This window comes from Archocentrus centrarchus, chromosome 13, assembly GCF_007364275.1.
Source record: "Archocentrus centrarchus isolate MPI-CPG fArcCen1 chromosome 13, fArcCen1, whole genome shotgun sequence".
Classification (NCBI taxonomy): domain Eukaryota; kingdom Metazoa; phylum Chordata; class Actinopteri; order Cichliformes; family Cichlidae; genus Archocentrus; species Archocentrus centrarchus.
This window is the reverse complement of record NC_044358.1, coordinates 27,217,736-27,240,946: the sequence shown is the minus strand read 5'-3', so window position 1 is coordinate 27,240,946 and position 23,211 is coordinate 27,217,736. Positions and strand designations below refer to the sequence as shown.

General features: G+C 40.6%; 2 protein-coding genes across 2 annotated transcripts in view; one reads left to right on the top strand and one right to left on the bottom strand.

Annotated features, from left to right (window-relative positions):
* Nucleotides 1-4,383, top strand: part of mcamb (melanoma cell adhesion molecule b) — a 52,305-nt gene extending 47,922 nt beyond the window's left edge. Inside the window, exons 18-19 of the mRNA XM_030743695.1 lie at nucleotides 2,556-2,667; nucleotides 2,783-4,383. Coding sequence (XP_030599555.1) covers nucleotides 2,556-2,667; nucleotides 2,783-2,785 — 115 coding nt within the window. The 3' untranslated portion in view covers nucleotides 2,786-4,383. The remainder of the gene's footprint in view (nucleotides 1-2,555; nucleotides 2,668-2,782) is intronic.
* Nucleotides 4,384-5,439: 1,056 nt separating this feature from the next.
* Nucleotides 5,440-23,211, bottom strand: part of cbl (Cbl proto-oncogene, E3 ubiquitin protein ligase) — a 36,200-nt gene continuing 18,428 nt past the window's right edge. Inside the window, exons 3-16 of the mRNA XM_030743694.1 lie at nucleotides 22,846-22,992; nucleotides 20,724-20,880; nucleotides 18,213-18,334; nucleotides 16,364-16,501; nucleotides 15,598-15,685; nucleotides 15,020-15,151; nucleotides 14,623-14,841; nucleotides 13,753-13,884; nucleotides 12,606-13,022; nucleotides 11,985-12,073; nucleotides 10,998-11,201; nucleotides 10,799-10,887; nucleotides 10,279-10,518; nucleotides 5,440-8,567 (exon numbers count right to left, since the gene is read on the bottom strand). Of these exons, the coding sequence (XP_030599554.1) occupies nucleotides 8,272-8,567; nucleotides 10,279-10,518; nucleotides 10,799-10,887; nucleotides 10,998-11,201; nucleotides 11,985-12,073; nucleotides 12,606-13,022; nucleotides 13,753-13,884; nucleotides 14,623-14,841; nucleotides 15,020-15,151; nucleotides 15,598-15,685; nucleotides 16,364-16,501; nucleotides 18,213-18,334; nucleotides 20,724-20,880; nucleotides 22,846-22,992 (2,470 nt within the window). The 3' untranslated portion in view covers nucleotides 5,440-8,271. The remainder of the gene's footprint in view (nucleotides 8,568-10,278; nucleotides 10,519-10,798; nucleotides 10,888-10,997; nucleotides 11,202-11,984; nucleotides 12,074-12,605; nucleotides 13,023-13,752; nucleotides 13,885-14,622; nucleotides 14,842-15,019; nucleotides 15,152-15,597; nucleotides 15,686-16,363; nucleotides 16,502-18,212; nucleotides 18,335-20,723; nucleotides 20,881-22,845; nucleotides 22,993-23,211) is intronic.

Sequence of the window (23,211 nt, the reverse complement as noted above, 5' to 3'; positions counted from 1 at the left end):
TCCAGTGTTGAGGGTGAGGGAGGATGAGGTGAGGTGACCCACTCGTACCACCTGTGGTCTGCTGGTCAGGAAGCTGTGAACCCACCTGCACAGGGATGGGCCCAGGCCCAGGTCCAGCAGCTTAGAGACCAGCCTGGAGGGAACTATGGTGTTGAATGCTGAGCTGTAATCTACAAACAGCACTCTCACATAGTTCCCCTTACCAGTGTCTATGTGTGAAAGGGTCTTGTGGAGGAGGAAGGATATGGCGTCATCTGTGGATCTGTCTGGCCGGTATGCAAACTGTAGTGGGTCGAGGGTGGTGGGCAGTGAGGAGGTGATGAATGTCTTGATGAGTCTTTCAAAACACTTCATCACCACAGAGGTGAGCGCTATGGGCCTGAAGTCATTGGGGCTGCTGGGGTGTGGTTTCTTTGGGACAGGGACTATGATGGACTTTTTAAAGCAGGTGGGAATCACACACAGTTTCAGTGAGAGGTTGAATATCAGTGTAAACACAGGTGCCAGCTGGTCAAGTATCCTAGGAACCACAAGTAAACCAGCAGTCTGAGAGCGAAGTGCTCTGTTGGGGTGATATGGGACTATAAGGTCTTTGAGATAAGATGGTGCCTGATTATTCAAGACCTTGTATGTGAGGAGAAGAATTTTAAATTCTATTCTAGATTTAACAGGGAGCCACTGAAGAGAAGCCAATATGGGAGAAATATGCTCTCTCTTTCTAGTCCCTGTCAGTACTCTAGCTGCAGCATTTTGGATCAGCTGAAGGCTTTTCAGGGAGCTTTTAGGACAGCCTGTTCAAAGAAGTCTTTCCAATTATTGATGCTTCAATCTTAAAAATGATCAATCAGTCTTTATTAGTTGGCTATGTACCACAGACCTTCAAGGTGGCTGTAATTAAACCTCTACTTAAAAAGCCATCACTTGACCCAGCCGCCTTAGCTAATTATAGGCCAATCTCCAACCTTCCTTTTCTCTCAAAGATTCTTGAAAGAGTAGTTGTAAAACAGCTAACTGATCATCTGCAGAGGAACGGTTTATTTGAAGAGTTTCAGTCAGGTTTCAGAATTCATCACAGTACAGAAACAGCATTAGTGAAGGTTACAAATGATCTTCTTAGAGCCTCTGACAGTGGACTCATCTCTGTTCTTGTCCTGTTGGACCTCAGTGCAGCTTTTGATACTGTTGACCATAACATTTTATTACAGAGATTAGAGCATACTATAGGCATTAAAGGTACTACGCTGCAGTGGTTTGAATCATATTTATCTAATAGACTCCAATTTGTTCATGTAAATGGGGAGTCTTCTTCACACACTAAGGTTAATTATGGAGTTCCACAGGGTTCTGTGCTAGGACCAATTTTATTTACATTATACATGCTTCCCTTAGGCAGTATTATTAGAAAGCACTGCATTAATTTTCATTGTTATGCAGATGATACTCAGCTTTATCTATCAATGAAGCCAGATGACACACATCAATTAGTTAAACTGCAGGAATGTCTTAAAGACATTAAGGCCTGGATGACCTCTAATTTCCTGCTTCTAAATTCAGATTAAACTAAAATTCTTGTGCTCGGCCCCACAAATCTTAGAAACATGGTGTCAAACCAGATACTTACTCTGGATGGCATTACTTTGGACTCCAGTAACACTGTGAGAAATCTTGGAGTCATTTTTGACCAGGATATGTCCTTCAATGCAAACAAATATGTAGGACTGCTTTTTTGCATTTGTGCAATATTTCTAAAATTAGAAACATCCTTTCTCAGAGTGATGCTGAAAAGCTAATTCATGCATTTATTACTTCTAGGGTGGATTATTGTAATTCATTATTATCAGGCTGTCCTAAAAGCTCCCTGAAAAACATTCTGCTGCAGCTAGACAGGGACTAGAAAGAGAGAGCATATTTTTCTTCTCTTCATTGGCTCCCTGTTAAATCCTTCTCCTCACCTACAAGGTCTTGAATAATCAGGCCTCAAGGACCTTATAGTCCCATAGAGCAGACTACTGGCTTACTTGTGGTTCCTAGCTTTCAGGCCCCTCTTCTGTGGAGACAGACAGGCTTGAAACTTTCCTTTTTGATTTAGATCACCTTATTTACTCTTTATACTCCACTTTACCCCCTGCACAAATAAAATTGAATTGAGGGTGATGAAATTCCCCCCCGACCTGTCGTCCTGGCTCCCCCTTGCCGTAGCATTATTTCTAGTTATACGAGTTGTTTCGGTGTCAGTTTGGATGTTGGGTTTCGAAGAATCCATTCAGAATTCTGAGGTAGGCTTGGTTGGCATGGGGGATGCATGCATTGGCTAGGATTTGAACCCCTGACCTCCTGTTCCAAAGATAGTAATGTTGCCACTACGCCACCCAGCTGCTATATTTAGATACCTATAAAATTCTTAATCAGTCTCCAAAAAACCTGCAGCACTCAGCTGTTTTTTTGTGTGGATTCCAGTGATGCATCAGATGCACCCTTTTATGTGAGCATGCACAATGCATGAAGCAGAGAGCTGTGGAAAGCTCACTATAACTGCCTTGTTCTTGATCTTGCAGCACTAAAGGGAAGTCCAGCAAAGACAACATTGTGGTGGAGATGAAGAGTGACAACACAGAGGAGGCGGTTCTCCTCGGGGTCAACGGCGAAAAACAACCACCCAATGACCAAGTAGATATCTGAGCGTAAACTGAACGGAACACAATTTTTCAACTGAATCTCATACACTTTCTTCACCCCATCTCTCTCTCTTTTTTTTTCCCCTGCGTGTGTTTGTCCTCTGCAGTAAAGGACGGCGAGCCCCTGCACATGCAGAAGTGAGGAGGTCACACACCTACAGCTGCTCCCGTTCTCAGGCTCAGGCCCCACTGCTGCCTTCAAGCATCCACAGCTTCCTATTCCAGTCGTGTCATGACAACAAGGACAAATGAAGTTATTCCAAACTGCAGCTTGTTTGCTTCCCTTTCTGTCCTTTACATGCCAGCGCATTTCTGTTGGAATGCATCTCGAGCTTTAATAAAGAAGATCTGAAAGCTTCATTTCAGAGCTATGAAATCTGCCTTCAATACCCCTTAGATTTTGCATCTCTTTACAGCAAGCCTTGTCTACTGCTGGTAGTCTGTAGAAAAACGATTAGAGCACAAAGCTGACCAGGGACTATTTTTATACTCAATTAAGCATCACCTCAGGCAAAACAATCACTGTAGAGCAGCCTGAAACAGCTCAGCTAATGTACATATTATCATCTATGTATATATTTCTTTATTTAAAGTAACACAGTGGGGATAAAAACAAAAGGAAACAAAAAAAATAATAAGACTAGATCGTGTTTTTTGTTTGCTCGGGTGTACTTTAAGAGAGAGTTTAGTTAGATATTTTGTTTTTATCGTTTTGTCTTTACACTGAATTTTACTTGCAGCTCTAGCGATGCCTCACCGCTACAGCCAGTTCACAGCCTCACCAAATATTTGCTCTGAAAACAAACTTGAAGGTCTGTTTTTTTTTTTTTTTAAATCACATATCCTTTGTGTTTTATATTTACTCCTAACACTCGGCTTTCCTTTCTCCAGGTTGTGTACATTACATACACAACCTGGAGAGTGTAAAGTATATGAACCAAAGTCATTTTGTGAGACAGGTGAACAAATCCATTGAGGATCTGACTGAAGTTTTTATTTTTGTTTTTTTTTTCTCTTCCTTCAAGCATTTCAAGCAGTCCAGTTCTAAATGACAGATGTCTTAGAAACTCCATTCAAAGCCATGTAGAAACGCCATATTTTGTACTGTTTTATTTAATGTTCAGTGCACTGATTATTATTATTTTTTTTTATGGTGGTTATTCATGCAGCTTTGTTGTTGTGAAACAGCTGTTTGTCTTTTGTTTCTATGTTCATGCGACAGTTCTGTAGTTATTTTCTTTGAAAATTTAAAGACCCATGGTGAATATATATATATGGTTCATGGCATGATGTTTCCCTCTTTATATGGAAAAGACACATTTCTGTGTAATGAATGAATAAATTCATGTATCGACTGAAACTTGAAAACTGTCGGGTCCCAGAGAGACAGAATCAGAATCCCCCTCAGAGTCGATGCCTTAAATTTACAACCACTCCTCCTCTTTCTTCTCCATGTTGGTAACTGGAGTATTTCACTGTTGAGAGGGGACTGACTGTGACTCCACATATGCAAATCATGAAGACAATCAAGCTTCTGTTGGTCTGTTTTGTTTCTGCTGTTGATCTGAGTGACCACTGTTCAATGTAAAATGCCTTTTTAAAAGACTGAAGAATAAAATAGGTTATAATGTCGCTGAGGATATCATAACCTATTTACCAACAAATTCATTGTAGTTTCTACCAAATAAAAGATTGACTGTTAAATGAACAGAGCTGGAAGTGTGTCTGCTGACATTAACAGAGACTTATTGTGCTTTTCTGGTACAGTGGCGGGTGTACATTAAACACAACTTAAAAAAAAATACATTATAGTGACTTTTCAGTAATGCAGTAAATGCATAGCACGTCTGATTAACATAAGAGTGACATTTGTCCACAGGCAAGCACACAGTTAAAAAAGAAATAGGAAATGAACCCAGGACAACTTAAAGCATCATTTATCTACTAGTGAAATGAAATTCTCAACATTAAATGAGTACTGTGTGAATATTTACTTGGGTCAAGGAGGTCCATCAAGGAAAATGAAATTCATGGACAGTATACGCCTATGAAGTATTCAACTGTAACATGTACACAACTGCAGGCATGAATAAACACCCTATCCTTAGCAGTCCCTTTATAAACATTAGACAAGTTTATTAAGTTACATTAGAGTTTTGTATGATTGGTGATTTGATCTACTGGTCAGGCATCCAAATCACATTTTGGGTTTTAATACAATTACCCAATGCATCACAATGGAAAACGCAAGACTATCAACTACAAAAATAGCATTGAACAACTGGATTTGTCTGCAGTTCTGATCACTCGTGCTCCAGTTTCGCAAAAATAAATAAATCTTTGTTTTCTGAATCTTTACTTTGTTATAATGTTAAGATCACTTGTTTTAGTATCCAGCCCATCATCCTGCTTGCTCATCTCCTTCTTGAGCCGAGGGGCGCACTTAAATTTCTTTCACTTTTACATTGTTCATGCCCTAAAAAGTCAGGGCTAAAAAAAACGCAGGTTCTCAGTGTTGTAAAGCATTTGAAAAAATGTGCTGTCTTCAGTAAACCAGTGAATTCAGTAAGTCAAGAAGGGTATTGAAGCTTGTGTACTCTGACTTGAGCTTTGCACAGGAAATGACTTTGCTTTTCCTGGTTTCCTTGAATTAAATGTGTTCAGGCATCCAGAAGTTAAACATGAAAATAAACATGCTTGCACAAAACAAGAGGAGACACACACGTGAAGGCTTTTGCTTGTCATTTTATTAACAACACTGTGCATATTTCCAAACTGATATGAGCTTTAAAAACCATCAAAAAAAAAGAAAAAAGAAAAAAAAAAAAAAAAAGAATGCCTTTTACTGTTGAGAAGCAACGCAGCTCTGTGGAACAACAGCTCCCTCTTCTGGCAGATAACTGAAATACCCCTGGTCTGAGTCTGAGCACTGATCTGAGAAAAGCAAACAAAAAGCGAGTCCTTTCACAGATGAGCGCTTGCTACTCATGGATGAGGCTGAAGAAGCAGAGAGGACAGATTAATACAAGCAATATCACATCATTTTGCCTTCGGAGATCAACAGGTACACATCAATACCGACAAACCAAAAAAAACAAAACAAACTCAAAACATATGGCACTGCTCACTGAATTATTCACATAAGTAAACAAAAACCTTTGGAACAAAATACATTTACAGGAATGCAAAATGAAATATAACAGCCATTTTTTTTTCTTTTCATATCACTAACTTTATACAATTTGCTTTTCTTTAGAGTGACAGTATCAAAGCACAAATTGGTATAATGTGCAAAAACAAAACCAACGGTAAATAATACATGACAATGACATGCTGTCCTTAATATATAAAACACACACTGGTACAGTATTGAGGACTGGGGCCCTTCCTGTCCATTAAACATCATTCATGAAGTTTCTCAAGGCAACTAGGAAGAAGAAAACAAAAGAAATAGAAGATGGCAAGACAGCATAGACAAAGCTTCCAGTCGACGCACACTGATAACCCAGAATAAGCCAGGACTGACTTAAATGATGCACCCGGGGAGGTGGTGGGTGGGTGGGTTGGGGAATCCAAAACATTCTTCATATGCTGGGAGAGATTCAGTCAGTGTACCTAAAAGCTGCTTGCATGAATTTCTCATAATTCATTCATAGTACCTGGAAATGAAGCTGCAGTCTCTAGTCCTGCAAACACTGAGAATTTAAAAAAAAAAAAAAAAACTGTGCAAGTTATGACAAACAAAAGTGAGTAATAGGCTACTTGTGTGACTTCATTACGCGGAAACTTTTGGCTACATGTCACCTGCATGAGCACACAGCCGACAGGTGAGCTGCTGTCTATGCCAACGAGTCTCTTCCGGTTTTCGACAGACTTTTTCAGACAAACATAATTATTCCTGAGTTAGCTCTTACAGTCGGCCCAAACACTGATTTTATGTAGACTTGGGGGTGGGCCAACAAACCCATGAGCCTACTATTAAAAAGCCTCAGCAGTCGCTCCCTTTCAGTGGGTAAAACTCCTGCAGAGGATGGAAACTGATGTGAACGAGAGGATTGAATCTGTTACAAAATTGTAATGTTGCTGTACAGATTCTGCTTAGAGCGAATATCTGCTGGAGAAGAAAAAAAAGAAAAAGAAAAGAAAAACACTGAAGATCTGACGACTTGAGCGAGCCGAATGCTCACACGCCGCTTGTACTTTCAAGTATGCTACATTATGGACTAAACAGATGATACTGTCACTTTAAAGAAGCAGAATGATGGTTAAACACAATATTCACAATTTTACACTGAAGGCTTAATTGTTTAGCACTAACAATAGTAGCAGCAGTGAAGCACTTCTGAATTAATTATAACAATATTTATGATCATATTACAATAATATATTATCAAAGTAAAATCAATGACTTTTTTTTGTTGTTGTTGTTTTGTAACACCGGACTGAGCTGGAGACAGAATCCTGAACCAGCTAGCCTAAGAAGTAAGACAAAGACAAAATATTCAGCCGCCACGGATCACGCAACACTAGCCTGTCTGGTACTGCAGGGGCGTCAACATTAGTACGTCCTCTAATAATCTCACAGCTACACAAGGCCCTGACATACAAGTTTGAGCAGTAGTACGTTTACAGAGCACGAGTCTTGAGTACACCAAGTGTAATTCCACATTCATGTTGTACAGGAACGGGGGGGGGCAGGTCTGGCAGACACACATGCGCACACACAAACACGCTCACATACACTGCCAGCAACAGACCAGACCAGAAACCATCTTCATGCTACTTTGAAAAAAGAAAAAAAAAAGAAAAACACAACAGAACAAGCATGGTTCACTAAAAGAAAAAGTACCAAAGCAACAATGTTAACCGAAGGCCAAAACAGACTGAATTCTGAATGAAGAAGCTCTGCGGCACGTTTTTCAAGCTGCTGCTGACCAACACATCTGGGTGAGGAAGACACCCCGCCTCCTCCTCCTCACCCCTGTCACAGAAAGGGCCAAATCCCCCTTTAATCTGGTCCCATCTGCCCGTATCACCTGCACCAACCGTGACCCTCAAAGCTGAAATCATTTTCACATACTATATATGCACGTACTGTATATATTACACACATTTAATATATATTTACTCATATATTAAATTTTCATATAGACATACATTTTAGTTTTATTTGTGAGGTGTTGGTTACATTTTCAGCAAGAGGCTTCAACATGAAAAGATAAGAATCCGTCTTCCCATGATTCCTACGGAAGGCTTGCATTATACGGTGCTCCGTTATTCGTTGTTGCTCCGCACGTGATAATTAAGTCCTGCGGAGACGTTGAAAACTAAGAGGCCTGCTGCAGCAGTTTCAAAGAAGGCCAGACACTGTGAAAGCGCGTGGAGTGCAGGGCGAGAGTCCCAGAGACACTGCGAGCTTGCTGGAGTAACAGCCAGTTAAAAAATCCACAGGGGCGTAGGGTGTCAGCCAGCACTGGAGGTAGTGCTGCAGGCAATGGCTTTGGGTTTTGGGCTGGTCTGTGCCAACCTAAACCAAACCAGGCTGGGCCAAGCTAGGGCAAAGAGAGCAAACGCAAGAGAGAAACAGGAGGATGTGCTATGTGAGAATGTGCGCGGTAGAGGGAATGGAGACAAACTCGCGCAGGATATTCTTGGCCATCTCGATATTGTTCTGTGCAATCATCAGTGCTTTCTGGATGTCGTGCTGAGTGTATCCCTGACTCATGAGGTGCTCGATCTCGCTACTGATTTGCAGGTTGGCTTCTCCTCCCGTTGCCCCGCTGCAGGGCGGTGCAGGGACAGGAGGGACTGGGCTGGCTCGACGCTCTGAGTTGATTCGCCTGGGCAGGGGCTTCGGAGGTCTCTCTGGTGCTTCCATTGGATCTGGGAAGGCTGAGCAAATGGTAAGAGTGAAATCAAAGGGTCTGGCTTTGGTGGAATGAGAACCAACATAAACTAGTCTTAAATACTTGAACAGCCAGTGTAGGTCCAAGAGAGAAATGAAATACTGGAAATAAAGTGGATCACCTGAAATACTAATATAAAAGCCCTTGATAACTGTGTCTGAGGTTTTTTTTTTAAATCTTAATATAACTTAATGGACCCTGACGTCCCCTTCCACTGTAGTGGCTTTCAATAATGCAGTCAGAGCTCATTTAGAATCAGAGAGCTTGTTCCAGCACCATTTATCAGATTCACAGATACAAAGACTGAGGTCCCGGCAATCATCATCATCTGTAGTAAATGTCAAGTCACAACAGAGGTGAGGGCAAAATAAATACAGCCTCATTCCCCTGAACACTTAAGTTCAGAGGTGGTGCTTATAACACCAAGTCTCCTCTAAAATAATCTAAAACACTGCCTCCATATTGCTTTGGAGTTTTTGAATCTTCTGTGGCTCAATTTTCCCACTACCTGCTTCAGCTTCTTTCTACAGACTATGGCATGTCTGCTAAGGCCAGCAATGCTGTTAGCTTCACTGAAACTCCACACAGCCTCGCAGTCTGTGGAGAAAGACGTCTGTGTGGTCACTGACTTTCTGATGATACAGTAGGTCATCCCACATCAGGTCGTTTCCACCATAATGAGGACATCACTTTGGGTTTTATCTATTTTAAGGTCACTAATGTAACAAAAAAGCTCTCTATAATTACTGGTCTTTACTCTTCTTTGAATATGGACTGCACACGGAGGAGCAGATTACATGCAGTAAAAGAAATCAATTCATGACAATCAAAGTCCAGAGCTGAGTCTAATATTAACTTCAGAGAGCTTCTGGAAAATCTGCATTATGTTTGGCGCCATACCAGGAAGCAAAATGTTTTAGCTGACTTTTCAGGCTGTGATCTGGTCAAAGAACTTTTGTACATCAAGAAACTGATTCATCAGCAGTTTTCGCTGATTTGGGGCCAGGAAGGACGTGAAGGCTGCAGTTATAAAATTGCTACATGCAAGTGATTTTATGAGACAGACACAGCTTTCCCACACATGGTGTCACAGTAAGATTTTAACCCACTTAGTAGAAGTCCATATTTAAGAAGGATAAGCTGGATGAAAGGAAATGGAAGGGGTAGTGTCAGTTAATAAACAATGAAGCACTAAAAACTAATCATTAGAAACACTGGCTGAGGCATTAATGCTTCAAAAAATATATTCAAAATCCAAATCATTAAGCAAATATGAACTGAACAGGTGCTAAATCGTTAATGGACAGCTACATTTCTTAAAGTGAGTCTGTATTATGTACCAATAAACAAGCTGTGAATCTGAAGCAAAAAGTAAAAAGGGTGGAAAAAAATTATGCACCTTGATTTAAGAAAATGGAATAATATGAAAATAAGTGCAGTTTATGGAAAAAAACTAAATATGGAATAGAGGGGATTTTTTTTGAAGAAAGGTGGATTATTGTACGGTGGGAAAGTATAAATGCATCATTAAAATCACCTCTGTGTAATTTGTATAGATTTAAAAGGGATGTATTTGCAAAGGTAAGTGTATTAATAAAGAATTGAAATTTTAGTAATGAAAACAAATATACTGTATATTTATTAGTTTTATTTTACAAGAATATTAAGAAAATAAACGAGTAAGCTGTTAAACTTACGTGCGGTCGCTCCAGCATCCGCGTCTAGAGACAGACGGTTGAAAGCAGCTGCAGCGCATAATGAGGAGGATGAAGATGACGATGACATAGACCCCCCCATTTCAGAAAGGGTCCGTCGGGCGGGAGGCAAAGGCAGCCGGGGTTTTGGGAAATCGTAGCCATTCTCGTCCTCTTCCCCGTCGTCAGCATCATGGTCTCTGGGACCGTTACTCATTGGCTGAGGGGGCAAATCTGAATAGTCTGAAAGGAAGAGACAGAATGTATTTAAACAGATTGTTTAAAGTTTAAAACATGCTTAAAACAGCTTTAAATAACTCACAGGTACAGTCAGCAGTATAATTCACATTCATGTCAATACAAAGTAGGTGTGCCCCCCCCCACAGTGGTGGGATGGTGGTTTTAGTGTAAAACTGAAAATTCAGATCAGTTTCATCTGCTTTGAAAGTGAATTGTGCTACCCATCACAAATGAACCCACCCCATGAAGCCTAGTTTGTACTGAGGTCAGTGGGTCGAAATACCTGAATCTCTGGCTTGTTGTGACCTGGCCTGGATGTTGAACATGGCTTCATACATCTGGAGTGTATGAGGTGAATCCTCCAGAATCAGCCTGCAACATGGAAAGCAAAAATAAATCAGTGACAGAATCTTGCAACAAAAAAAAATCTGTCATTATTTTTCTAATGTGCTGGGAGTGGAGTCATAGGAAGGCCTGATTACCGTGTGTTCATTGTGGAGGCCTGGGTCTGTGTCTGAACTGCTGATATAGGCTGAGGCTGTGGGGGCCTTGGGGCTGGTGGAGTCTCCCCTACAAGTGAGGTCGAGGTGGGGGGCAAGATCGGCCGAGAAGAGGGGACCATGTACTCATCATCACTATCATGTCCTTCATCTCCTCCCATTGGCCTGACTGTGCCTGCGGCTGGTCTGCAGTCAAATCCAAGAATATTATACATTATCTCTGCCAAGGAGGCTATGTCTTTGGTAGTGTTTGCATGTGTGTCATTCTATCTGTGTACGCGACAGCTCGAAAAGTTTTGAACGAATTTACTGCACTGCGTGTACGCAAAATGTACACACCGCCACGCTGTGCACAGTGGCATGGTAGAAGCTGCAATCGGTTTTTTGCAACACCTGTGGCCAGTGTTGCCAAACACTGTGATACATTTTGATACAAATACATACATACTCAAAATGATTTCATATTTTTTAATCACAAACCCTTGAAAGGACAATATTAAAATCCAAGCATTTTCAAGGATTTCCAGCACCCCGTGCGAACCCTGAAGGTCAAACTTTCATAAAACGTCTTGTATCTTTCAAACTAACCTTAAAATTCTGCTGCCTTTGTTTGTATTGGCAACATTTAGGCACCTAGCACTTGTTTTTAACTGCACTACAAACTTCTTTAAGTACATTTGAAAAGAAAACAAAAAAAAACACTATTTTCTTAAAAATAAATGCTGCCCAGAGAGTGAGTTGCCTTGGCAGAGGTTTGCACTCTGAGTGCTTCTTGTCATTCATATTATTCAAAATGATGCTTTAAAAAAAAAAAAAAAAAAAAAGCCCAAGTTACTGAGTGTAGACCAGCTTAAAATAACGTCATTTGTACAGCTTTGCAAATGCAAGTGAGCACAAAGCATGCCAATCATTTACAGAAGACAAGCTCCATTCCAGTAAGACCTTTTCAGCAGCAGCAGCAGCCCGTACCTGTTTGCCAGCGCATAAATGGCGTTGGCTGAGACCGAAGGCTTGACTCTGGGGTTGTCGTAATCTTGACTACCTCCGGCAGAGAAATTCTGGAAAGAAAGCAAAGGCATCTTAGAAACTTTAAAGATAAATATTTTTACAGTCAAAACTAAGACCCCCCCCCCCCCCCCCCCACACACACACACACACACATATTAAAGGCCTTGCTCAGGATTTAGAGAAATATGCTCATGCACAGACTTGCTGGAAGTAAAGTGGGAAGACTGATTCCACTAATCGCTGACAAAGTCTTTAAAGACTAACAAAGAAGTAAAGAGTCCACCTTAAGCTCATTAATTTGCAAATTATCAAGTCTTTTTCATACATACAAACACCAATGTATAAAAATGATGCATTTCCCTGGTTAATATAATTATCATCATCATCATTCATGGTGACATTAAAATCATTGTTTTTCCTGTCAGAAAAGCATGATTTACTGGAACCCATATTAAACAGTATCCTGAATAATTTCAGTTCTGTTTGGACAGTTAGTACTAACTTCAGTGCTGTGTGTGCCTGTAAACATAGTTAATGAATCAAATGGCAGTTTAGTGTGCTGTGTCTTGTGGTGGCTCTAACCAGCTGGTGGTCCAGACTGAGGGAGCTGTTGTTCTGCGAGTCTGCACGAGCGTCCATGGCGGAGGGCAGTGCCAAGGGGAGGGAGTGTCTGTTGGACAGTTCCCTGACACCTGCTCGAATATCCCCTCCCAGACAGTGGGCTTGAGTGGACGAGGAGGATACAGACGAGGACGAGGAAGAGGAGGTGGGAGCCTTGGGAACAGGCCTGGAGGTCCAGTCAGACAGGGGCCGGTTCGGGGGCGTAGGAGGGAGCTTATCGCGAGGGGGCTCCCCAGGAGTGCAGGGTAAGGGCCGTCTCTGAAGCCGTCCATCGGGGGCTGCCCCGGTTGCGTAGGGGCGGTCTGGAGGAGGGGGAGGAGGGAGATCACGCAGTGCTGGGGGAATGGGAAGAGGCTTGTCTTTGTGGTGAGATGGTGCCTGGAGGGAAAAAACAGAGGAGGAGGGATCTCATTTAGACTACATGCCGTATTAATGTGAAACCAAAGAAAGCTCTGTGCTGTTATCTTCTGTGCTGGAAGTAATTCATTTCGCAAGAAAGCCACTGTTTATGCATTCGTCATCATTTCCAACAATATACGCAACTCAGATGAATAACACCAAGCAAAGTTGCTGTTTATCACGTGCGGAACAATCAAGGTTTCCATCTGCTGTTTCCATTTATCTACATTAAAAGATAAACATGTGGAAATATAGCTGTTTAACAGAAGAAATGCACCCTGAAATCTGAACAAAAATACACTGATTACTGTCATTTCAAATGCCTTAATTGTATGAAAGGGAGTAATAGGGCTAGTACATCCAAGCACATAGCTGAGCTATTCTTTAATTTCAGGGTTTTTTTTTTTCCTCCTATCTGCTTTGACTCTGGGCACACCACAAAAGTAAAGTCATGGACCAGCTACAAAGGAACCAGTTTTAAGAGAAAAACCCAAAATTACTTTTATTTTTTGAAATAATATGATTGGCAATTAAGGATCAAGCATCAAAAAGCTCCATCACTGCTAATGACAGCACTATCGTCCTTGACACACACTACCGTACATAATCTGGACATCAATATTATATTTTAAGGATGTGCTCTGAATATGAAACTTTACCTTGACCAAACTTAAATTTGTGATATCTCCTCTTGTGTACACTCGCTTACCTTACTGCTGACCCCAGGGCTGGAGGCACCAGGGGGGTTAGGAGGTCTGTGTGGTAACAGGTCTAGTCTGGGAGGCACAGGGGGAAGAGAGGACTGAGGAGTCACAGACATGGGCGATGGAGGACGCTCCACCTGCATCATGCACAAAAGAGCAAAACACCCGTTCCATCTGATCAGCAGTACTCAAACACAAATCAGGTGTAGTCTAAATGCAACTTCTTATTTCACACACAAAAAAAATAATTCTGCAATAACTTCAGTCCAAGTGAAATCTCTAATAACCTAACATTTCTTTTGTGCAATTCCTCAAAACACTAATGGTTTCAACACAAAACACAGGTGAAACAAACAAGTGAACACACAAGAAATGAGTAAATATGTAGTAAATGGTCAAAGAGGTCAGGTCAACAATCAAAGCCAACGAAATTCCAGGGACCACATCAAAGTGTGTATGATCTCAGGTATTCGCCTCCTCTATAAACAGATTAATGCACACAGTGTTTCTCAGAGGCACATAAAAGATGTAAGATAGGAGAATGCCCCACATATCAAATACAAAGAGGCACAAAAAACTGCTACCTTAGTGCCATGAAAGATGGAGATGAAAGACTTTAGATACAAGATGTGAGCTTGAAGCTCACAAAAAGTGAAAAGGCCAAGGCAGGGAGTGTTTCATCTGTGCAGGGTCTCTCAGAAAAGCAGGAGATAAGAGGACAGTAGGAACCCAGGAGGTGCACCCTGGGTGTTAAGTGCCTCAGCGGTTCATGAATAGAATAAGACCAGAATAGTTTTCCCAGTGTGATGACTGGAAACTTTGGGTGAACTGAAATAACTTTTTTAGTAAAAGTCCAAGTCTTGTCACCATCTTACCTTTGAGCAGGCAAGTTTGCTCATCATTAAATGAGGGTCTTCAAGTCTGTCATCGTCGTCGTCGTCATAGCTGGGTGAGGGTGCACCTTCAGCCCCAAATGTGCTCTTGGAAGACCCTCCGCTGTTATCCTTTGGGTCAAAAGGATCCACAACTATGGGCTCTGTACCCTTAATCTCACAGCGACAAAAGGGACATCCTGTTCCTTGACCTTCTGACTCCTGAAACACAGGCCGAAAGATAGATGGTTAGAGCATGCAGAGATGAAAGGAGGTTATGTACCTTTTTTCTTCTGTCATGTCTTAAAAAAAAAAAAGCAGACAGTTCACTTCTCAACAAGTTTGAGTTATGACACTTAAACAACCCACACAAACCCCTTGAATCCACCCACTCTTGTACCTGCCAGGCAGTGAGACAGGAGGTGCACATGAGATGACCACAGGGCTCAATCTTCACATCCTTGTCGTTCTCGGCACAGATCTTACAAAGCTGGAAAGTGGAGCCCATCTCACAGTACAGCTCATATTGTTCCTGCGGGTGGGGAAAAAAAAAAAAAACGTGACAGGACGATAAAAATCACACAGGAACATCAGCACCTGAGATCATTCTGAAAAGAGCCTGGAAGGATCTGGAGCGATAGTTAAAATGCGGGGGTGTATTTTGCATTTCAGTCCTGTGGTTGCAAAACGAGTCTGTTCATTAGATTTACTAAAGTCTGACAACATTTGTGAGCCAGAAAAGCTCTTCTACAGTATTTAAAACAAGGTCTGCATAAAGAAGTTGACACTACTGCAAATTCTTCTGCACTGCCACTTTACTGGATGTACTGCTATGAGACTGCGATCTGTATTACATCCCATTTCTTATTAATATATGATTAAATCTTTTGTTTAGTCATATATTTTGACAAACTTCAAATGGTTTGTTCCTGTAACAAACCATTTGAGTGCTACAATAAAACTTAACACTGCTCTGACCTGTGTGACTTTGATATGGTCTTGAGGTGAAGGCTCACACAGTCCTGTTAGATCAGGGTTTTGGGTCCGGCCATCAGGGAATAAATAGCTGGAAATGAGAAAAATAATGAATTAGAAATATGCATAGAAATCTATTTAAAGTATCCTTGGGTATTTTGGCACGCATTTTAATTTAGGAGTAATGATCATTATTGGTTACTGCAATTATGCGGCATGTATACCTAACAGGCTGCGGTAATGAAAACATCTGTTCAGTCTATTCATTCTCCACAAGCTGATGCATGTACAATACGTGAGTGTTTTTTAAATGAGTCAGACATTGTAATTACTATTTGATAAATGTTCATAAATAGAGGCAATATCGTTTATAAGCTTTCCCTGTTTAAATCACTATTTGATTACATGGTGGGACGGGCCAACTATAGCTGTTATTAAACAAAAGAATCAACGCTGGCTTAAAAAGATGAGTTTCAAGCCAGTCACCTAAATCAACAGCTCTATTGTGGTTAGAACACTGGAATGACGGGAATATGTAAAATGATATGACTGAATTGGTTTAGAGCAAATCTCTCATACAAAATAGTGCAGACGTAAGAGGAACAGAACAGAACAGGAGAAAAAAAGAAAACCTGCATATAATAATGACATCAAATGAAGACCATGAACCAGTAACAAAGACAAAGAAAGGAAGCTCAGAGGTCTGGATGAAAACCTGCAAGAAAACAACATGCCCTACACGAGGCACACAAAATGCCTGCTGACTTACAATCCTTCCCTGAAACCATCTATAAGGGCCTGGAAGAGGGGTTTATTATGGGGAATGGTCTGGAGTATATTTCCATCTGCCGTCACGTAGCCAATAGCCCACTGGCCCAGTCTTGTGCAGCTCAGTCGGAAGATGTAACTGAGAAGAGAGAGAAATTGTAAATAAGACAAGCTCGAGTGGCGCTAAATAGCCAGACTTACTCTGAAAAACATGATAAAAACAGATCAAATATAGTGAGAGGGCACCAGTTGCTGCAAAATGTCCACAAGTAAGATCTTCAAACAAGCAAGGATAACAGAATCTAAAGTGCTGATTCAATATAATTCTGAATGCAGACTTACATAAATATGTAATAAATTATGGGGTACACATTACAGATAAAATACACAACATTTGATATACATTACACACATGATCAAACCATTAAAGCAGATACTGTTACAGCAGCACTGTAGTTACCATTGGGCATAGCTAAAGAAGACTACATATTATGGTCTAGGAGACGAATAGAGCAAAATAAAGTGCAGGAAGAGCAACCAAAGACAGAGTGTTTGGACTAATACTGCTTCTTAAGTATGACCCCCCCCCCCCCCCCCCCCCCCCCCCTCCTCCCTCCAGTATGCACTCTCTTGCTTAACTGTACAAGCTGACCAATTTGTATCTGGAAATGACTGAATTAAAAAAAAAAAAAGAAAAGAAATCAGCTTTAGGCAAATCCAAATGAGTGAGTCAAAGAAGCAGGCCATGTTGGTACAGTAGCTGAGGCTTTAAGGGCATGCCTCATGCCACTGGTATGTGACTGATGTGGGCTGGGGGGAGAAGAGCATTACATTAAATTATACCAGATGAAGAGGAAAAAAAAAAAACAAAAACAAAAAAAAAAAAATGCGCATAATTAAGGTTTACTCATTAAAAATTGGCAGGACTGAGTAATAAAATAGTGCTGGTCACAGCCTTGGCGTTTAGCACAGAGCTGTTGTACCAACAGTACTCTCTTAATGGCACATTTTAATTTAGAGTGTCAAAATGCTGCAGTCACATCCACCAGTAACTACTGCTCAAATGTCAACGTGGCCCTACATGGGCCAGGCCTGAAGAGTGACATCAGCTTTCAGTATACAATCAGGCCATTGATGCAAGGTACCAGTGCCATGCTGCCCTGGGTTCTTCGTACACAAACCAAAACACACACACAAACCAAAGACACACGCACGTTTTAGCATTAATTGTGAGTGAATCTGGCATTAAAGTTAAAACTGTGCCCTCTCTGTCCTCTAGCAGGGACAAAAATAGGACCTAGGTGCAACTGTGTAGTTGCCAATGGACACAGTATGATTCTGTGATGTGTGAGCTCCAATAATAGAAAGTAGTATGTTGCTCAGTGCCAAAATATATGCTGATAAAATTTATGTTTATCACCATTTTCTGAGTTTATGGAAGGTCACTGTAATGGCAGAGCCATTTTGGATGTGCACTGAATTTAGAGATGTGCAGTTATGCCTTATATCACGGCAGTTACTCTATGGCTGCACTGAATGTGCGTTCTGTGCAGGGCTGTGTGAACAGCAAAACAAGATTTTTGGTGTTGTCCATTTCGCTTTTGCACCCGGTACAATGTTGTTTTTCACAAAGTTGTGTAACATGTTTAAGTAAAGATATACAGACTACAACAGACTGTGTAAAGTTACTAAGCAACCACAAGATGGTACTGGTAAAAAGAAATGCTGATGTACACCCTTAATATTTTTTTCATATACAGAAACTAACACTTTATGAACCATATGTTACTCATTCAGCGTAGGCAAATATTTTAGTGTCTGCGTGCATGTTCAACATCATTATGTCTCACCTGCCAGGCTTGTGAATGAACTTTTGAAGCCGAGCTTTGACCTCATCATAGGTGAGGAAGGCCATGTACCCCGGGTGAGTAACTGCCAAGCTGTTCCAGTTCCGCAGCAGGGATGACCAAGGCTACACACACACACACACACACGCGTGTGCGCACACACACACACACACACACACACACACACACAGAAAGAAAGTGAGTCATCTGATGTGCGAATGAATGTACATGGCAATAACAGAATGAGCACAGTGAGAGTGAAATATATTGCATCACTGATGATGTTCCAAGGTTCAAGCAACTGTTCAATGAAGCCCTTTGTGATGTACAGTGACCTGGGTCATTCAATGTAAAAAAAAAAAAAAAAAGGTATTTTAAGCACAGCAATTCATTTGGCACCATCTGGAGCCACAGAATGAAGACTCTGACATTAGCAGACTGCTTCCATAATGTACATAAAAAAGCAAGTCAGGTTTATAGAAGCTGATATTTCTTTCTTTCTTTAAAGGCTACTTGACCCACATCAAGCCATCCTCACAATAAGGAGTAAAGACTTAATCTGGAGAGAAAAAAAAAATCATGCTACTCCACAGCATGCTCACTGAATGCATGCTGTGGTGAGTAGGTGGTTCCGCAATTGCTATTACACTTGCCTGTCTGGTGTGTGAAAGGAAGCACAATTAACACATATGACACCTAAAATGAGTTGCAAAATTAATGAGCTGTAAAGATGTTAATGGAGACCTATCCAGTCCCCCTTTCAGCATCGGTTACTCATAGTTGCTCAAATTAAAATCTAATACTGCATAGTCAAAAGGCAATTGCCTAGTCCAGATCCCCCTCTAGATCCAGCTCCACCCTTAATATAACCTTAACCACAGAGAGGGGGAGCTGGACTTCATCCAGCACCGCCCATTTGGCTCTGCAGTAAGCACCACTTAACACAGGAAGTGACAAGTCAGAACTGTCTCCTCTGGACTCAATATATTTGATCACATCTCTGTTGTATGCTTTAGTATTGTGTCCTAACAGACTACCTAAATGAGTACATTAAAGTCTGATAAGTAAAGGAAATGCAATTATTTTTTTCAGTTATCTCTTATTGCAATTTGGATGGCAACTCATCCTAAACCATTCTGTTTTCACCTAACTGCACAAAGAATGCATGTTTTCTTATATGTAGACATTTATAACCACATCTTTGTTCAGCCTAAAGATACTGCATGAAACGAGATATTTGAGAGGGCTCATAAAGCAATCATTTAAAAAAAAAAAAAAAGAAAAAGCATAAAACCCTGTAGTCTGCTGCATATCAAGGACAGAGCTTAAAATGGCCACAGGCTCACTTCCTCTTCTGAGTTTGAGGACATTTAGAGGAGGACTTTTTTGTACGAGGGAGTGTCATAGGAAATGTCCGTAATCTGTTTAGGCTTCATTAAGCCTATCGGCAACATACACATAAGTAGGGATAATGTCACTGAGGAATAAACAACATTGCCTGCTGCATACAAGAAATTATGCAAAAGGTTTTAGGTAATGCAAATGAAATACAGTGAGTAAGGTTTACTCATGAGATCAGTGGTTTTCATTTAATAGTTTTAACTACAATGCTGATGGAAAGAACTTGCACTACACGATACAGATAAGCCCTGAAGAAGTTAGATAAGCCCGCTCTTTACGCTCCTCTTCCATTTATACTTTTTATTTTATTTTTTCCTTTTCATCCGTCCTTCCTACTACAGCCTCATCTAGCCTCTTCTAGGAGAGGAATTTCAAAAGTGCTGCACAGCATCTGAACACTATAAATACGCACCAAAATAGTGTAAAAACAAATGTGATGCTTCCTGATGTGCATGTGATTGCTAAGTAAAAATTGTCAGTTGTCTTTAGCCTCTTTACCTCTGACACAGGACATAAGTAGTGAATCGGTAGACTAGGCCATAAAGCACACAGTTACGTTGGCAAAATAAAACAGCTTAACTTCTTAGCCTCACACAGAAAGATTTCTGTCATAGAAATTATTCCACAAAATTTCAACCTTGCTACTTATTGCTTTCCTAGAAGTAATAAAGTACCTCAGGGAAGCACATTTAATGACTCCTTAAGAAGGATTGCAGTGTAGCTCTCTAGCACAAACAGACCACATGATGCGACAACAGACGCCTATTAAAGAGTGCAAAAATAATTCCCAAACATATTCTTTTGTACTGACTGGGCAGAAAGGAGGAAACTTTCATCTTCAGTCCTGTCTGACAGTGTATATACGTCAACAGACATCCTGCTAATAAGTTGATAGAGTTAGCTGAAAAAAGATGCGGCTGATTAGTTTAAGTTCATTACGTGCTGCTCAAATGAAATTTGTTTCCTAGACCAAGGCTAACAAACCACTATAAATTACTCTCCATCTCTGTCTTCTCCATCACTCTCTTCCTTTGCACATTTCTGCTCTTAATAGCTCAAGAGACCATGATAAAACAAAGAGAAAGGTGCAGTGTACATTTGTGTGATATCTACCTGAAATAGCCTGGTGAATATGTCAAACTCAAAGACAGAGATATAGTCATTGCAGGTTAGATCTATGGTGGACTTTAGGGCCATAGCCTCTAGCCCAGAGCTGATGGGATGAAACTCATGGAGAGACTGACGGAACACCTTCCAAGGCACAATGGTTCTGTAACACACACACACACACACACACACACACGTGCGCACACACACACACGCACAAAAAAATAAAACATTGGATGATGACATCCCCTCAAACAAAACTGTAACAAAGCTTCAACAAAAATTCAAGACTCATAAATAATGACTCTTAAATGTAGAATACCTACATGCTGTCTTGCACACTCAAGGTAAAGGTGCAGTGACAGTTTTGATTTTAATTCTAGTTTCCTTTACCTGCTACGTGCATTTCATATGTGCATTTCACAAGGTTTGGGTGGTGTGTCTGTATCTAACACACAACCTATACCTCAAAAGGCAGATATGAATAACCTGTGTGTAAAAATTACCATGATTCTTGTATGATAAAAAAAAAAAAAAAAAAAAAAAAAAAAAAAAAGAAATGCAATTATATTCAAGCTATTTTTGTACTTCAAAATACAGCTGTAAAGGTCATGGAACATAAATATATAAACCCGATGTGAACTTTTAAAGAAACAGCTACAAGATATGCAAATAAAATGAATTTTCAAAGCCCTTTAAAAGGCAAACATTTTCAGCCACCTAGCAAGATGTTCCCTAGTATGATTACATCCACTTGGTATCTGACTTCTCTGTGAACATGGTGACTGATTAACCAAAATGTGTGCACAGAACATTAGTGTCCACAGTTTCATGTGAATAAACCTCAAAGAGGCATATTTATGTTCTTTAGTCACTCGACCAACATCTGTCCCAGGGAAGAAATTTACAAAACCCTTTTGCTCTCAGATGTTACAGTCAGATGAAAACGAAAATTTTTACAACACTCTGTGCAGTCCTGTGAAAAACTAATCACACCCCATGATTCCACAGCATGTAGAACCACCTTTAGCAGCAGTAATTGGAAATAATCTTTTTTTCAGTATGATGGTTGTCTCTCACATCATTGTGGAGGAGTTTTAGTCCACTCATCTTTACAACATTGCTTTAGTTCATTTAGGTTTGCAGGCATTTGTTCTCTTAAGGTCCTGCCACAGCATTTCAATCATGCTAAGGTCTTGAATTTGATGTGCTTGGGATCATCCTACTGCATCATGACCCAATATCAAGCTTTAGCTGTTGGACAGACGGGCTCACATTTGACTCTAGAATACTTTGGTATACAGAGGAGTCCATGGTTGACTCAATCACTGTGAGGTGCCCAGGTGCTGTGGCTGCAAAACAAGCCAAAATCATCACCCCTCCATCACTGTGCCTGACAGCTGGTATGAGGTGCTTTTGTTGATATGCTGTGTTAGGTTTTCTCCAAACATGCATTATGGCTAAACTTCGCCACTTTGGTCTCATCTGTCCAAAGGGCATTGTATCTTGAGTCTTGTGCTTTGTTCAGATGCAACTCTGCAAACCTAAACTGTGCTGCCATGTTCTTTTTAGAGAGAAGAGGCTTTCTGCTGGTAATCCAGTCCAAACAAACCATACTTGTTCACCATTTTTCTAATTGTACTGTCATAAACTTTAACGTTTAATATGATAACTGAGGACTATAGACTCTGAGATGTATTTCTTTTTGGGGGGTTATTTGTTATTGTTTTTTTGCAGTTTCTCTGAGCATTGTGTGGTCTGACCTTTGGGTGAATTTGCTGGGAAGTCCACTGCTAAGAATTGTGGCACTGTGTTAACGCACGCCTATATACTCCAGCAAGCAAACTAGCAAAACTTCTGCTTTTATGTGTGTGTTTGCTGATAATCGGTTAATCAAGTAGCAGCACCTAGCTTCTACTTATCCTCTTAATTCCTATGGAAGCAGTAAGGGTGTACTTAGTTTTTCACAGGACTACATAGTCTTGTGAAAATGTTTTCACATCACTTCTTACTAATTTGTATTGTTGAATTTTCTTCTTACATCTTAAAAGTGACTCTTTGGGTTTTCAGGAACCACTATGATAATACAGAAATTTATATCTAAAAGATAACACATAAATGTGCTTACTTGTCCCCAAAGGCACGCCTCCAGAACTCTGCAGCGTCTGCCTTGGTGATGCGGAAGTTGTCACCCTGAAACAGGCCGTTGGGGAAGATGGCCTTCAGCTCAGCCAGCATGTGGCTGAAGATCAAAGACAGCTTAGTAAGATTCCTCCTGTGGAAGTCAGGAACAGAGTAGAGACAGAGATTTGACATGTTAAACACTGAATTACTGTTACACGGTTACATGTTCAGGAGCCTGTGCAACGGCTTCAAGAGAGAAATGCTGAGTAACATTAGTAACTTATCAGCATTACAGCTTGATTTTATTCAGATTACATGTGTATTTTTCCACCAAGGTTTGCATCTGCAGAAAAGAAAAAGTGTTTCTTTG